Below are 17,689 nucleotides of genomic sequence, written 5' to 3' on the forward strand. Positions count from 1 at the left end.
GAGGGGAGGGAATGCTGAATTTATTCCCGCACGCCCGTCTCACTGCACAGCAGATGATAAACTTAGCTATAAGAGTTTCAAAAAACTCTTCATATGCACATCTGGATTGGATCCAAGGATTTCAACCAGATATGTTGGTGGTGGATAATAGCTCTTACTTTACAGAGGAAAGCGAGGGAGGGGGGTTAATGTAGGAAGCAACCACCTAATGTAATCTAGGGGAAATTAATTTCCAATCTCAAACACTCTGCAATCAATCAAACCCTGGGCATGAACCAAAGGGATGGAAATAGGCAAGGCCACTCCATTCAGCCATTTTTCCTAGCTGAAATGCATGTAAGTGTTTTATCTCTGATTCTACCTCCCTTGCCTCCCCTTTTGAGGTCTTTCATGTCTCAGATTTTAGACTTTAACTTCCTCAGGGCAGGGATCTGTCTTCCTCCTTCTCTGCAAAGCACCTTGCATGATGATGACACTATATAAATAAGAAAATAACAGTAACACACAAAGCAGCCTTCTACTGAGTTAGATCATTGGCACAGGTATCTAGGTTGTCTATTCTGACCGGCAGCAGCTCTCCAGGGTCTCAGGTCAAGAGGTTTTTTCCACCAACAACACACCCCTTCACTATTATGACATATGCTAGCATTTGCTAGAAAAGGATCGCTATACTGGACAACTGTACTGTAAGAGCAGCACTGAAAAGAGGATTTATATTTTTATTATATTTACTTCATGGATTTGACTGACCAGAACGAGACTGATTTCTCCAAGCCAAAATTTCTGCACAGAGACACACCAACTTCTTCCTATACCCCAAACCTAGATTTTAGCAACATGGGGGGGAAACAAATATAAAAACTTGAATAACACATTACATAGATATTATATTTGCACATACATTTAAAACCCCCTCTTCTTCCAAAGCCATGTCTTCAAAGGTATTGGCATCTTATCATCTTCCCCTTCAGAAGGGTCACTTCAATTCTTTACTGGTGAAGTGAGAATTGATGGCCCGAACAGCTGTTCCTAAGATTTGACCAGGGCAAGGCAGTATATTTAATCCTGAGATGGTATCTTTAGGAAGATAATTTTTGAACACAGTGGCTGGCGAGTTTAGAGCACGCATAAATAAGGCAGTGCAAAGGGCAAGTAGGCTGTGTTTCTGAAGGGTAAAATTTTTAAAATGCTGCTTTGGAGGGCATTCTAACACTTATTTCTGGGGCCTATGTAGCTATATAAAATATTGTCCAAGACTAAATGCTTGGAAGGTCAGAGGTTTTATATACTTCACAGAGAAGTATATATACTAGAGAAAATGCACTCAAATTAAAGCCAAGGCTTACTTCAAGGGCAATCAGGCAGGAATTATTTAGTAGTACTTGACACCACATCTCACATGATGCTGCCATGCTTTTGCCTTAGCTTGTGGAAACATTAAGAGTGTAAGAAATGTTCACCATCTATAGTTGTGGTATCTGAAAACATAGATCTGAAATATATTGCCCAATAAGGAAAAACATAAAGACTACCTGTATTTTTCCCCAACACAAAAACTGTAGTTTTGGGAGGGGAGGAGTGATTTAGATCAGAGAAAATGTATGAGTAGGAAAGGGTTAACCTCTCGGCACTATGACCCCCCTCCCCCTATCCAACGCCTCCTACCCAGGGCTTTTAAATAAAATCAAAGATATCTGAAGATCTGATCTCATCTAGTTGCACCCTTAGATTTGACCTCTGAAAAGGGTGTTTGAAGAAATGCTCTGAAGTAAATGATAGAAGCAGGGATAGAAGGAAAGGAACATGAAAAGAAACATATAACAATATTTGTTTCAAGAAAAACGGAGGATACACAGCTAAATGATAAAAATGACCAATAAAAAATGGGCTTATACTTCCAATGCGCCAAGAGATCCAGTGAGGTTAGGGTTGCCAACTTCCAGGTGAGATCCAGTGAGGTTAGGGTTGCCAACTTCCAGGTGAGGCCTGGAAGTCTCCCAAAATTACATCTAATTTCCAAACCACAGCGATCCATCCTCCTGGAGAAAATGTTTGCTTCGGAGGGGGGATTCTATGGTATTATACCCTGCCGAGGTTCCTCACCTCCTCAAATTCTGCTCTCCCAAGGCTGCACTCCCAAATCCCCATGAATTTCCCAACCCACAACTGGCAACTCTAAGTGTGGTATAGGGGTTATGCTGGACTAAGATCTGGGAGAATATCCATAGTGGGCTGTGGAAGCTCACTGGGTGACTTTGGGCCAGTCTTACACTCTGCGGCTAACCTACTTCACAAAGTTGTTGTCAGAATGAAATGCAGGAAAGGAGAATGATTTAAGCTGCTTTGGGTCCCCATTGAGGAGAAATGTGGGGTATAAATGCAATAAATAAATAAACTGCAATAGCTGTCTATATAATCTCAGGTGGGGATTATTTAAATACTGCCCTTCGGGACAACTTAACGGCCACTCAGAGCGGTTTACAAAGTATGTTATTATTATCCTCACAACAATCACCCTGTGAGGTGGATGGGGCTGAGAGAACTCCAAGAAGCTGTGACTGACCCAAGGTCACCCAGCTGGCTTCAAGCGGAGGAGTGGGGAATTCAAACCCGGTTCTCCAGATTAGAGTCCTGCTGTTCTTAACCACTACAACCAAACTGGCTCTTTTATTTTTATGGATCTCCATATAAAGGGTTTTAGAACATCAGAGAGAGCAATCCAAAGCAGGCATGCTCAGAAGTAAGCCCCATGTTATTCAATGGGTCTTACTCCTAGGAAAATGTTGTTAGGCTGTCAGAACACAATGGAGTAATTTCATGCATTCAGACATCATAAATTGCTATACAACCACGTGATGCTTTCATAGATGTTAATGGCCCACGGTCTAATTCACCTATACGCATACAGCTTCATGCACAAAGAGTCAGAAAACTCAGGAAATGCACTGGTGGTAATTTTTCCAAAAAATTTCCTACTCCCTAAGCTGTCAAGACAAACAAAAAGAGATGTATGATATGAAAAGCCTTTTTAGAACAATTTATGAGCAGAGTAGAAAGATAGCATTCGTACAGGTATTAAAAGTTAGCCGTTCTTCTGCATGTCTTCCAACCACAGAAGTAGTGCCAAGACCACAAGCAATTCACAGCAATTGAGCTTGTGTTTTGAAGAGAAAAAAAAGGGAAAGCAGAGATGGAGCCAAGCCACAGAGTTCAAAAGCAGATTTCTTGTTCCCAAGGCTTTGTGGGGCCGGAGGACAAACGAGGTGCTTCTTCCAGTGCTTTAATCCAGCGTGTTATTTAAGGAGGGGCCGGTTACTCAAAAATGATATGCTGCCTTTCTTGTTATTTGCTATGGCTGTGCTGAAGCAATAAAGTACTGATTGATTGATTGACTGATTGATTGATATGCTGCCTATCACACACAAAAATAGGGATGTACAAATATGTTTTATTTTAATTTATTGTAATGTTTGTCTATGGCTTGGAAAACTATTTCAATCCCACATTTTGGGGGGGCCTTAAATTTCCCATTTTTTGCCATTTGTTTGATGTTATTTTTACCTCATTTTAACACCATTTTAATGCCCTATACCAATTTAAAGCCTGTTATACATTGTAAGCCATTTTATGTCATTGTGATGCCATTCAGGTGCAACTGATTTAAAACCAAGAGTCATCTATCTTTAATGGCAATATTTCTATCAGTAGGCAAAAAAAGATTACTGTGGTTTCCTCTCAAATGTTGAGAAACTATCAAAGAAACTTCAACTTTCTAATCAGACTAGAGTTGTCAAAAATTCAGTAATATCCCCTAAAAAAATCAGATCTGTGCTGGGTAACAGTTGTTAGTTCTAGACAGGTAGCTGCTTTAGTTTGTAGCAGCAAAAGATGAGTCTAGCAGAGGCAACTTAAAAAGAAACAAAATATATTCCGGGATAAATCTCCACCAAGGCTGAATCCACATGCCCTTTCTGAATCACGCTAGAAAGACGCTATACTTCTGGGTGTTTAGCGAACATTTAGCACAACGCCGGGACGCTCCGAGGGCGTGTGGATTCAGCCCAAGTCAGAGTTGTCTTCATCAGGTGCATGTAGTGTTCATCCCATCAGGCAGATATGCATGACTGTAATAAAAACTGCAAACAACAGAAGGGGGGAGATGTTACATCAACTCGTTAACTTACACAAGTTTTATAAGTTAACTGTGTCTCTTCTACTGCCATATAAACTGCTGAGAGCAAGAAAAGATGGGGTACATCTTTTTTTCACATCACAACATACATCTACTTTAACAGGATCTGATCATCTAAATGCACAATCGCATCTGTTGTGCAAGAGGAAACCTGTCTGCAAATGCAGATTTTATTTTTTGCTGGAATAGCAACACCTGTCTTTCTTCACTTATGAGCCCAATTTGATTCAATAAGTGTAGATTGTTGCTCTAGGGCTGGTAGGTTCCCCCAAAAGAAAATCTCAAGGCAACATTCTAGGAGCAATTCTGATGATAGCTTTGCATGATTTAATAATAGCACAAAGTGGAGAGCTACTGCTGTTATTTATGAAAATAAATAATTAGCAGCTCAATGGCCCATTGTGACAGGCTTTCCATCAAAGCCTGGGAAATATTTAGAGAGACTAAATTGCAAAGAAATATGGTGAAGAAAGGAAAATGGCTTTAACAGAACCTTTTGATACTTCCACTTGTTTTTAAATTGTTGCCAAACGAGTAATCTTTCAATATTCCCCAATCCTGAAAGCATTTCCATGTTGAAGATCACTTGACTTGTGCTGTGAAAAATCTCTCAGTGGGTTACTGAAATTGGAATGAATAAAAGTTCTTAAGAAAAAAAAATCCAGCATGAATAGATGTTTTCCATTATAAAAGCAGTCGACTATTTTACTTTGGAACACAAATTCCTAATTATTTTGAGACAATATGGGTGCTGTATAATTATACTGGCTGGATGTTCCTATCCCTGGCTGCAGGTGTAAGGCTTCCAACAGGGGATGGCACCCTTCATTGGTTTCCAGCCACAGCTCTACAGCCACCACTGGCTGTAAAATTCAGTCACACTACTATCAAAGATCAATTTAGGCTGTGCAATGCTTTCCACGGAACAAAAGAGGCCTGCAGCAGGAAGGTGACTCGCTAATGATTACTTCAGCAGCATCTAAAAAATGCTGGAGAGGAGGGTGTGATATTCTGCCATCAGTCTATTGATTTGTTTTTTTACCCTGCTGCTCCTTCAGGGCGCTTCAGGCAGCTGACGTCGTTCTCCACTCCTCCATTTCACCCTCACGATATCCCTGTGAGGCAGATTCAGCCGGGGGAATGAGTGGGCCAAGGTGAAGCTGCATGTTCCAAGGCAGAGGGGGGATCAAAACCCAGATCTCCCCAGCCCCTGATGCTGTAGCTTTTATCCAGACAGGTTCTCAGAAGCTTAGTAGAGAAAACTCCTCCCCCTCCTCATGCTGACTCGCCACATGGGAAAGGAGAGCAAGCAGAAGCACGCTGGCCCCCCCTCTCCTTGCCTGCATGTGATTGCCTGGTCATCTGCAGAATGTGATCAAGCAGGGGAAGTGGCAGCTTGTATGCCCCCCCCCATGGTCAATGGCACTGCTTGCGGAATGTTGCTGGTCATGGGGATAGGGTGTGCACATGGCCACTTCCTCCGCATGGCTGCACTCTTCAGACAACCAGTCAATCATGCAAAGACTGGGCAGTAGGTCAATACAAGGGAGGAAGGAATCTGTACAGGGCTACTATGCAAGAGTGAGTGCGATAATACCTAGATTCTCTCTCTGGAAGGACCCAGTTCTTCTCACCTGCATACAAATCGGAGCTCCCATAGAAACCATGGTATGATCTTCATGGAAGCTCTGCAGGGACTCTCTCTGCTGCTAAAAGCTGTGAGCTGGAAATGAGGCATTGTGCTGACTAAAGAGTTCAATGCTGAAATTCTTCAATGGGAACCCTCAGTACTTACCAGTCTGCAAAACCACAACCCACACAGGTGTGAATATACAGTTTCTTCCAGAGAATGGAGGTTTCCATTGTACTTGCCAGGAGTGTGCTTCCTAAAAACCCAATATGAAAATATACCCCCTCAAATGCCTTTTGGGGTAGTTCTGTGTATTTACAGAATTAAAAACAGAACCACAGCATTTTTCAGAATGAATGAATGAATGAATGAATGAATGAATGAATGAATGAATGAATGCGGGAAAAAAGGTATAATAGGGGATATTGATAAGAGGTCTGAAATGGTTGGGGTATTTTAGAGCAAATGGCAGCACATTCACAGAGAACCAAGACCTCCTTCTCTCCTAAAGACCTGCCAAGTTTGAAGGAGATTGGACTAAAAGGTCTGACTTTACAGAACCCTGAACTATGTGCCCCCAAGACACCCTGGCCTCCATTGTTCCCTACGGAGAAACAAAGCTTCCTCCAGGGCAAAGAAGTCAACAATAGCCGTCAAACCTAGGAATTGAAATAAAACTGTATCGAATGAGAAAATCCACACAGAACCATAGCAGCCACACCTGCAAACCCGTAGTGAACCACTGTCAGACCTCCGAATTCAAACTGAAACAAGCCAGCCAGACTTGGAAAACCACAGAGAATCAAGCCAGCCAGACTCGAAACTGTCTTTAAAGCCTTCAAAACCTTTTAAAAACTTTAAAATCTATCGAAGCCACCTCCGTAGCAGCAACCCAAAACTCCACCAGCAAATAACTAACCCAGGACAAACAGCAGGAAAAGTGACTGGTTTGGCATTGTTCAGTTTGGGTTCCCACATTTGACACTGTTTCAGTTTGGCTATTGTAGGCTTTTTGCCTTAGTGGAAGCATGGTATTTTTCACCATAAGAAACAATGGAAGTCAGGATAACTGGGGGCCCTTGTTCAGGAGGGCCAAAATTGGAAAGTCCTTAGAAGAGGGGGAGGTCTTGGCAATTTGGGTGCAATTTGCTCTAAAACCACTCGCTCTACACCCTTAGAAAAATCCTCTATTCCTTCATAGGAAACAAGGGAGACCAGGATGGCTTGGGACACCTTATCCATGGGTTTGTAAAGTTGGACTGCTTTGCCTACTTCCCTTCAAACTTAGAAGTAGACGTAGTTCCCTGTAAATGTGGTGCCATTTGCCCTAAAATTCCTTCAGACCCCCCAAAGGATCCCCTATTACCCCACAGGAACCAGTGGACCCAAACAGATATTGAGATACCTGTTCGGTATTATGGTACCAGTGCCCTATCCAGAATCTGAATCCAAAGTTTTAGAGATTTTTTTTTACAGAGCAAACACTTAATAATTGCCTCTGCTGCTCTTCTAATGGGGTGGTGGTGGTTTGGCACCTAGTAACGTTTGTCTTGCCTAGAATACTGATACTTTTACAAATAAACCAATTAATAAGAGAAAAATCTATCGGTTTATTTCTTGGCTGTGTCTCCAGAGGAACTGCTTGAGGGAGCTTCCAACATATTTAAAACCCATAAAAGACAACAATAAAACAACTGATAACCATTTTAAAATAACCAGAGGCAGCAAACAGATCAAAAAGCCCCCATGCCCAGCATAAAACAGAAATTAGCATGGCAGCCAAAAGTGAATTAAATCAGCAGAGAACTAAAATCCAAATAAAAATTATTATGCAAAGAAACTAATGAAACACCACAAATAATATTCAATATTAGGTAAAATGTTTCTGTAAAATGGCCAGGATCAAACACTTGTCAAAGCCTGGGGAAATAAAACTGTTCTGATCGAGCATTTAAAAGACAGAGGGAAAGCATTCCAGTTTGGGCACCACCACTAAAAAGCCTCTACCTGTGTTTGCCTCCCATCTACTTACTTCCATCACTGGGGGCACACAAAGCACCGCTTCAGATGTCAATTTTCAGGCAGGACTGGATGGGATGGAGTACTTCAACAAATGGGCAGCTTGTCCTTTTCTGTACCTTTTCCAGAGCTACTGTATCCTCCTGAGATACTTCAACCAGAACTATACATGACACTCCAATTGTATTCGTGCCACAGATTTATACAGAGACAGCATGATGCGGACAAATTAATTTTCGACCCTTTCCTAATAATCCTGCATGGAATTTGTCTTCTTCACTGCCACCACACACAGAATCAAACTTTTTTACTGATCTATCAACTACAACCTCAAGATTTCCTATGTGAACTATTAAAAAAAAAGTAGCATTAAAAATGCAATTGCCCACTAGTTCGAAGCAGCCCACTCTATTCAGTTTGTTGCCTTAATAGATCCAACTAAAGGGAGAGTGACGTGTTCGATTCATGGTTGACCACAGATCTGAGGGCCACTCTAAACATAACTTTCTTCACAAGTTTGCCATGGAGCCAACCTAGGCTCCGCCTAGACACACAGCAACTCTGGGGAATGGCTTGCATAAAAAAGGAGAGCCTAAACGAGCTCAGAAAGCTGCCACCAGGGGAAGGAGAGCTCCTGCCTTTCTCCCAAGCATTTTTCCCCATGCAAAAACAGTGCCGGGGGTGGGTCCCCATTTCTGCTGCTGCACATGCACACAACAACACCATGTGCAGCAGCAGAAACAGGAAAACTCCCCCTCCCTTGTTTTTGCAGGGAAAAATGCTTGGGAGAAAGGCAGGAGCTCTCCTTCCCCCAGAAGCAGATTTCCGAGCCCATTTGGGCACTCCTTTTTTATGCAAGCCATTCCCCAGAGCTGCTGTGTGTCTGCACAGAGCCCAGGTTGGTTCCACGGCGAACTTGTGAGGGAAGCAACGTTCAGAGTGACCCTCAATCCTTGTCTCTAGGCCAAGGCTCTATATTCTGGCAATTCAAGCTCTATGTGCATAAAGGTGTCGTCAAGTCACACAACCCCATAGGGTTTTCAAGGCAAGAGATGTTCAGAGGTGGTTCGCCATCGCCTGCCTCTGTGTAGCGACCCAGGACTTCCTTGGTGGTCTCCCATCCATTTACCAATCAGGGCCAACCTTGCTTAGCTTCCAAGGGCTGATGAGACTGGGCTAGCCTGGGCCATCCAAGTCAGGGCTCAAGCTTTAGAGTACATCAAATCCCAGATGTTATAATAACATCAGGTAATAAACTATCCCAAGGACATGAGGTGAAGAGGATTTACCTTGGAGACCTGTGTTCAGATCAATGGCCAACCATGAAAAATTGCTGGGTGCTCACAGGTCGGCAACTCTCGCCCACAGTTCTATATCCGAAAAGGGGACCTGCTGGCAACTATTCTCACTGGGTCTGTTACGCATATTTACGTGTGTTACTGCAATTGTTTTATGTTTTATATTTTTATTCCACTTTTTTCCTCAAGGGGGACTCAGATTTGCATGTCATATCACCTGATTAACAGAATATTTGTATGTTCCTTTCTTAAACTGGAAAGCATAAAGTGCATCCCAAAATGACATAAATAAAATAAAAATGTTTATAGCTTTTTCACATTATCTCAATAACTAAAATGCCACTAATTGTTTACCTAATAATTTACTTTGCCAGGAGGTTTTTACTTTGTAATGGATGACAGAACTTAGTAACTTACAATAGTTAACAGGCAAGAATAGGAAGGTATTTATAATACCCCAACACTATAAACAAGGATCAGTGATGAAAACATGCCCTCCATATTATGCATTGTTGTTTACTCTGAAATAACTTTGTCCAGACTAAAATAAAAGCCAAGACGGTTCTTCATGTTCTTCATATATGCATTTAAACAAAAGGACAATAATCTACAGTATCAAGAGCACCAAATGCAACTGTAGATTGTGCAGTATTAGGCTATGCACCACATGGTGCCTTGTTGTGAAGTCCTATGCAATTAAACCCTTCTAAATCCACTGAAGTAAATGGGCTTAGAAGGGTGTAACACTGTTAGGATTGCAGTGTCAGTTTCCACGTGTATTCATTCATATGTGGGTACACATGAGTAGAGATAGGCATGAACAACAATACAAACAAAAAAAGCCACGAACAGCCCAATCTGCTGTTCGCAAACAAGCTGTTTGTGAGGCCCCATTCTAAACGAACAGGTGGTCATTGCAAGCCTCGTTCGTTGCTGTTCGTCAAGCTAGACAGTCTGGCACCTCCAATAAATTCCTTTGGCAATTTAGGCAGGGATTATCTGAACTCTGTCTGAACTCCTGCTGTCGCCCTGGAAACTCCAATCTAATTTAGCTTGCTAGGCATGTCTTCCTTCCAAGTGTGGAGCTCCAAATTTTTTACAACGGAGCAAAGAGCAGAGGGGAGGGGGGGCTCCCAGCTCTGGCTTAGTTTGCAGACAGTGGAGAGGGAGAGTTGCTGTTGGCATTTTGATAGTGAGAGTGCATTGGAGCTTGAATTTTCTTTCTGTGTGGTGGGATAGGGATCTACCCCTTCAAGCTCCAGGGCTGCTGCCAGGCTCTGGGCCAAGCTATTATTTATTATTGGTACCTTTCCTGCTGCCAGCTCAGGTAATGTTTCTGGGAGTGGTGCGGTAGGGATCTACCCCTTCAAGCTCCAGGGCTGCTGCCAGGCTCCGGGCCAAGCTATTATTTATTATTGGTACCTTTCCTAGTGCCTGCTCAGGTCAGGTTTCTGGGAGTGGTGCAGTAGGGATCTTGACTTGGATGATGGCTGGAGGAGAGCCTGCTGGCCCCCACGAACAGCCAACCACGAACATGTTTGTGAACAGGGCCATGTTCATGGTTGTTTGTGAGTCCCTGTTTGTGGATGGCAACGAACAACGAACATCATGTTCAGTTTTTTTTCTGTTCATGCCCATCTCTACACATGAGACAAGATGCATTCCTTGCCCATTCAGCGATTTAACTTCTATAGGCTCTCAGGAGGAAGCTAACTCTTGAAAAATGGCAATAACACATGCTAACAAAACATTAACAAGGCATTCTATAAAGCAAAAATAGCAACACCGCAATGATTTACCAGGTACCATAAAATTAGGGCTGTGTCTTGTAAACAGAAATAATTGAAATAATTGTTTAGGAATTCCTGAACAAAGCAAGGCAAGCCCAGCACAAAATGAAACCTTGGCCAACAGCAGCTATCCTTGCTCTTCCAGATACTAGAGTCAGATTTGGACAGAGGGAATAATAAATCTCTACTAGTAGCCAGGAATGTTCATTTATTCTTGCAGATTGTGAACCAGGTTCATTTTTGTTACGTATTTAGGCTATCCTTCATTCGAGATATTTAGGGCAGTGTACAAATGTCTTCTTCTACCTCCAACTTTCTCCTTCCTTACCATCATGAGACAGGCTGGACTCTGAGAAAGTGACTGCCCCACAGTCATCCAATTCGCATCATGGCTAAATTGGGATTTGAACTCAGATCCCCTAAGTCCTGTTCCAGTTCTCTAACCTCTACATTGCAGAGGTCGTAAGGTACTAGCATGTATTTAATTCTTTTCTTGAGAGACTGCTGAGCGAATTCTGGAGTTGTCCCTTGTCTACATACTTATTCTCTTAGTCGTGGGGGTACAGGCATGGCTGTGTAGGAGGGCATTTTCTTTGCCTGCAGAAGATCCCAGGTTCATTGCCCAACATCTCCAGTTACAAGGATCTGGTAGCAGATTATTTGCCTTCACCTAGAGAGCTAATGCCAGTACAGGAGAGAATACTGACCTTGATAGACCAATATAAGGCAGCTTCGTAAGGCAGCAAATACACCTAAATAAATGCAATATTTATTGCATGAAGTAAAAGAGTTTTCATTTTTTTTCTGTATCACTGGATAGCTCATGATTCCATGACAAATTATATTTCAGGAAACCCATTCACATGAAAAACAATCCATAACACTGATTTTCAGGAACAGCCTTTTTGAAGTCCTTTTTTGGTCATCTGTTTAAAAACTGTTTGTATGACAGATTGATTTCAATACAAACTTAATTCCTCACGAAGAGCACTTACTCCCACACGCTTCTAAACATCATATGCATAATACAACCCAGGAACTATGGCAGAATCTAGCTCAAGGAAGACTTATTCAAGAGACAGAGTTTCAGATTTGCAGTAGCTGTTCAACGACTCCTTTGGGGGAGCATTTAAAGATCTGTTCTTCATACAGGCTGCATGGACTTTGGTTTAAAAGTACATATGAGTACAATCCAACTCTTGCAGCCAAGCAGCCCATGTCATGTCTTGGGCAGTGTGGGGAGGAATGCATGTGGCTAAGGATAATGTTCCCGAAGCTCATACCAAAATGTAGTACTTACAGGTCGTGATCTGGAAGGCTTAGAAGTGGAAGAAACAACTGGCCAGAGAAGCAGCATCCGATAATCTGGGGATCAGGGGATAAAATACATCATTCTACCCGGTGCCCACTTGGCTCTACAAATAAGACAGGCTGCCTATTGCTAGGGCAAGGACCAAATGGAGCACAGCAAGACCTGTCCTCTGGTTCGACTGCTGCCTCCACGAGTGGCATGGCAACCCTCCTTGTTTTATAGAGAATAAAGTCATTGCTGATTTTGCCAGTCATGCAATGGGCTTCAGGGGAAGGAAGAATTAGCTTGACACCAAAAAACCTTTACTGCTATCCCCATGGTCCACCTTCTGCAAGCAAGCCACGCACTTGTCTGTGCCTGCCATGACGCTCATGTCCAACAGCTGGAATGGCTCAGGGAAGCAAAGCCCTCCTCTGTATAGAATGAGAGCTCTCCCCAAAGGCAGCAAGCCAGCAGTGTGACTGCGGGAAATACCATGCACAGAAACGTCAATTAGGGTGATGTTGTACAGTAGGAACATGCCTGTGCTCTGTCAAAAATGTATGCACTGAGTCCCCCCCCCCTCACTGCCCAAGGGAAAGGGATGGTTAAAGATGACAGTACCTGGAAATGGAAACTGATGGCCAACTCCACTGCGTGGCCAGGAAAACTGACCAGAAGTGGTCTAATATTTCAGGTCTACACGTCAGAGGAGATTGCATTTGGATTAGCTTTGCTTCCAAGGTTAAGAAGCAGAACAGATCTGCCCAGAATGTGCCTCCATAGGATGCAGTTCGTAGAGTTAGTAAGCAATCCCTAATCACATAGGAACTCAATGACAAAGAGATGCTTACAAAATCAGGGCAGGCACAGGGCAAATTTGTTATCTATGAGATACGGGAAAAACTGTGTAAATTAATTTGCATTAGAAGAGTTCTATCGTTATTTACTTCATTTATATCCTGTCTTTCTCCCTAATGGGGACCCAAAGTGGCTCACATCCTTCTCTCCTCCATTTTATCCTCACAACAACCCTGTGAGGGTGTGATTGGCCCAGGGTCACCGAGCAAGCTTCCACGGGAAAGGAGGAATTTGAACCTGGGTCCCTTAGGTCCAGTCTGACACTCTAACTGCTATACCACACAAGCTCTCCACCTATGTCATCCAAATAGTGTGTGCCAAAAATAGGTACAGTGCACATGCAGCATTCCTGTGTATATGGAGATGTTTATTAAAATGCACACTGACTTCTCGTTCAAGACAGCTAAGTTACAAGGAAAAGACAAAATTTACCTGGGTTGCCACCACCTCCAGCCTATGAAGAAGCACCTTATTCAAAACATTCTCAATTCAGAATTTGGCAAATTAACCCGTGATTTGTTCTTCACACGTAAGCTCTGGATCTTAAATCTGAAACTCTTTGGTTTCAGCATCCTATAAAGAAGTCTAAATAGTGCTGGGCATATTATGCTGACCCTGTGCTTCATCTACCTGTACGTATCACTGGCATTGCATAGAGCAGGGATTAAATGAATACCATACACACATCTGCACACTTGTGAACCAATTTGTATTTTAATCGTACCATACATTTGGTTTAGTTCAGTATTGGGGGAGATCCTGAATAGTTGCCAAGCTAAAAAAAGAGAGAGAGCTATTTTCAACTATCTTTAAACACTGAAAATACAACCTAAGCATTTCTGTGTTGCATGAAAGCCCATTACTGCAAGGAATACAAAAAATAGCATGCAATCTGTTTTACAATGTTAGGAAGACATAGCAGATAGGAAACGGAATGTTAAACAACAAAGGAAGTTATCCTTGTTAAAATAAATGCTTCTTGGAGAAGTGTAAATGCGGTTTTGGCCAAAGCTTCTTTGGTTCTCCTCTCCACCCCTCCTCAGCCAATCATGTCAACGCAAACAATAGATATGCAAATGTCATTGGACAATACAAAACTTAATTGCTTGCAGAAAGGCAAGGCAATTTTCAGTTAAATTTGAGCTGACAGTTCATTGAAAAAAGGCTTCGAAATATTTATTTTGTTTTCAAAAATCTGCATTTTTTTAAAAAAAGATCAAACTACATTTCTACTAGATTAGCAGTAGGACCCTTACATTAAATTTCTAATTAAAGAATGCATAATTTAATTCCTTTTTTTATGTTCCCTTCCAAAAGTTTGTGGCATCATCTAAGAGAATTAATATGTTCTGATGGGCTTTATTGCCATACAGTTTTAATGAATGTGATATATCACAGCAAAGACTCGAGGAGAACACACAGGGTCACAAGTGCCCGTGGTATACATTTCTTCCCAAGTTTTAGCACAGCTATAATGATGTACTTGGGCGACAGCCATGTGACAAGCTATATTTCTCATTGGGTCTGTCTGCAGTGACATATTTCTCAAATGCCACATTATTCCAATGTTTTGTTTTGTTTTTTAATGGGGGACATAAGCCTGGAGCTTTATGTGTTTCAGTAATATATGTTTTGCAATTAAGCATTATTCATTCATTGGAAGGCAAAATTACTCCCTGACTGTTCTATGCTGACAGACCCAAAACAGCAAACGGTGTATTCAGAGACGTAATAACGGAGCTCAGCAGTTTGATAGCAGTAAGTTGTGCCCTCATCAGAATGGGAGGCAGGTTCTTCTGTTCTACCCCTTGCTACTTTTAAGGAACACAGATGGGTGACTTCTTACTTCTTTTCAAAGTGCAGGTAACCACGGAAGAAGAAAAACTTTGGCTTTACACTTTAGTTGCCAACTTCCTGTTCATCATCTATTTTCTCTTAAAATCCAAGAGTCCTCTCGCCATGTGAAGTTTTCCCTAACTCTGGAAACTCGGCTTCTTTCTCAGGAGCGGCTCACAAGCAAAACAGTGGACTTCGTTCGGTCCCTAGTGGTCAAACGCAGTACAGGGCACAAACACATCCATGTGATTCAGCGGAGTAACTCTTTTGAAAGACAGAACAGCACCGCATTAAAGAAAACCAGCCGTTTCTGTCCTGCCTGGGGTTTGCTTTTGAACAGCTCAAAGCAATGACCAAATAAATGAAAGAGGACCACAAAGAAAGCCCAGGCACCTCCTTGCCTTCATCCTTCCTCTTTCTAAAGTTTGATGTGCAGTTTCAGCCTTGACTTCCTAAACACCTTTCTAATTATCTCAAATAATTAAGTAACTAAACACCCTTAGGATTATGCAGCACATATCTTAACAGCAAAAGACTGTTCGGTACATTACTTTATGTACAATGTCATCGGCAAATAATCCCACATGGTTTCCTCCAATACTGTTCCTCAGGTTCTAACATGTCAGCAAAAGGAATGAAAGTGTGCTGTGACACAAAGCATCACAATATACTGAAGTGCTGCATCTATTCATTTACTCCTGATTATATACCTATGGAAACATCATAAAACATAATACAATTAATGATGGAATCACGCCAGGAATGTGGAAGATTCGGGATGTTCTGCTGATCCAGAGATTCATTAGAATTTTACACACCACATGTTTACTGTACTGATGTGTGTTTCCAAACAACAAGCTCCTTTACGACATTTCAGTGACTGACAGTCCTGGGGAAAAAATATCTCCTGTATGCAGTTCTACAAAGATATATGCTAACAGACTATTATGTCTGAATCCAGCAAAGCTGTTTCAGTTAAGTACATGAGTGACATTTCTAACCCGCATCACCTTTTGCTTAACCAGAGCACAGAAGAAAGCACTAGGCACTTGATTATTATAAAACTATACGTTACTAAGTGCTGATTTCCCCCCCACACACACACACACACTGATAACTGGTTCAGAGTAGTCATTATGTGTGGTGTCAAATGTAATCTGTTTTATTTTCAGTATTTAAAAAACAACAATTTTCTGATGAACTTAGCACATCCACACTGCTGAATTTGTCACCTGATCAATGGAGTGTATTAATAGCATTCTTAAACAGTTGCATGGAAATTTAGTTTAAAAATATGATTTTACCTTCACAGCCAGGTATGTTTCTAGCTTTAAGCTCTGGTTCATAATACATTCCAAAAAGCTAGAGAGATTCAGCTTTGAAAAACAAAACCTTCCAGAAATATTTGGAAAGCTTTCATTACCACTTGTTCCACCATGGAGAGCACATTGTAACAAGCACATGTTTCAAAAGGTATAAGACATGACGTTCCATTTATATGGCAACTGCCACATTGCACAAGTACCTGAAGAATTAATCCAGGTGCGTGAGAAGCGGAAAGGGAGACAGAGCACTTACTTTTTGCAACCACTGCGTGTAATTTTCCATCACATGCTCCAGGCGCTGCAGTTTCTGGGAAGAGAAATCCTGTTCCACGTGGGGGGCATCCCTTTGGAGAGCATTTGTGTTGTATTGCTCAGTGGTGCTTTCGCGACAGTTCCCATCCTGTTCCGGAAGGATGAACGTGTAAGTACACTGCCCATGCTGGATCCGGTTATACCTTCTTGCATTGGACTCGGCGGGACCTCGGCGTTGATTACTGCAGCCAATGTGAGACAGGAGAGCTGCGAGGAAGGCAAAGCCAAGGAAAAGAGTCATGTTATTACCCCTCTTCTTTCCTGCTTTCAGAGATACTTTTCCCACTTTCTTTTTCTTAAAAAGTTCTTCTTTTTGTCTTTGAAGGGGAATGAGTAAGACTCAGCTCAGATAGCTGTGACTTTCCCCAAAATTACTATATAGCGAGAGGTGATCCTTAACTGGAGCAATTTATGATATAGTAGCTGAGATGTATCATTTCCCCTCTGTTACACTTCAGCATGCAGGCTGTCTTAGTCAGCAGCCCAAGGATAGCTCCAGCCTCTTTCCCCTACCCTAGCTGCGGCTGAACTGCTATTTTTCTCGGAGACCTCTGTGTGTTTTATTAAGGTTGCACATTCAAGCCAAGTTGGAAGCCAGCAGCCTTTCACAAGATGACTTGACAGGAATGTGTGTGCGAGTGTGTCCCTGTGCTAAAAGATGCCTGATGGGATCGGCAAAGAGGGATCATCTTACACTCGGGCTGGATGCATGACCTCAATCATGTACGCCCCGCTCCGCTCCTTGTGCACACACGGAGCAGCTAAGAGCCTTTGACAAAGTTTAACGAGTCAAACAGTCCACCTTAATAGACTTCCTCTGCTCAGAATGTACTATTAAAACGTACTTAAAGGGTCCAAGCTTGTTGTAATCCCCACCCCCACTCCCAAGTAAACACAGAGACCACAGGCACATGGAAAAGGGTCTCTGCTATCATAATGGGTTTGTGACCAAGTGACTCTTTTAGGGAAAGCTATGTCGGAAGAGTGGACTGTGTTTGTCGTCGAATGATGGGAAACTCACATGGTAAATGTCTGAATGTTCTTTCTTGGAATGGGATCCCTTCTTTTATCACTGTGGATTTGTTTCTGTTGCCGAGAGAGAGAGAGAGAGAGAGAGAGAGAGACAGAGAGAGAC

At 42.2% G+C, this 17,689-nt stretch overlaps 1 protein-coding gene across 1 annotated transcript in view; it reads right to left on the reverse strand.

Moving 5' to 3' along the window:
* The window catches only part of ANGPT1 (angiopoietin 1), a 192,835-nt gene extending 176,040 nt beyond the window's left edge, over window positions 1-16,795 (reverse strand). Inside the window, exon 1 of the mRNA XM_054985901.1 lies at window positions 16,496-16,795. Within this exon, the coding sequence (XP_054841876.1) occupies window positions 16,496-16,795 (300 nt within the window). The remainder of the gene's footprint in view (window positions 1-16,495) is intronic.
* Window positions 16,796-17,689: the final 894 nt, after the last annotated feature.

Source organism: Eublepharis macularius, chromosome 7 (genome assembly GCF_028583425.1).
Source record: "Eublepharis macularius isolate TG4126 chromosome 7, MPM_Emac_v1.0, whole genome shotgun sequence".
NCBI classification, from domain to species: Eukaryota; Metazoa; Chordata; class Lepidosauria; order Squamata; family Eublepharidae; genus Eublepharis; species Eublepharis macularius.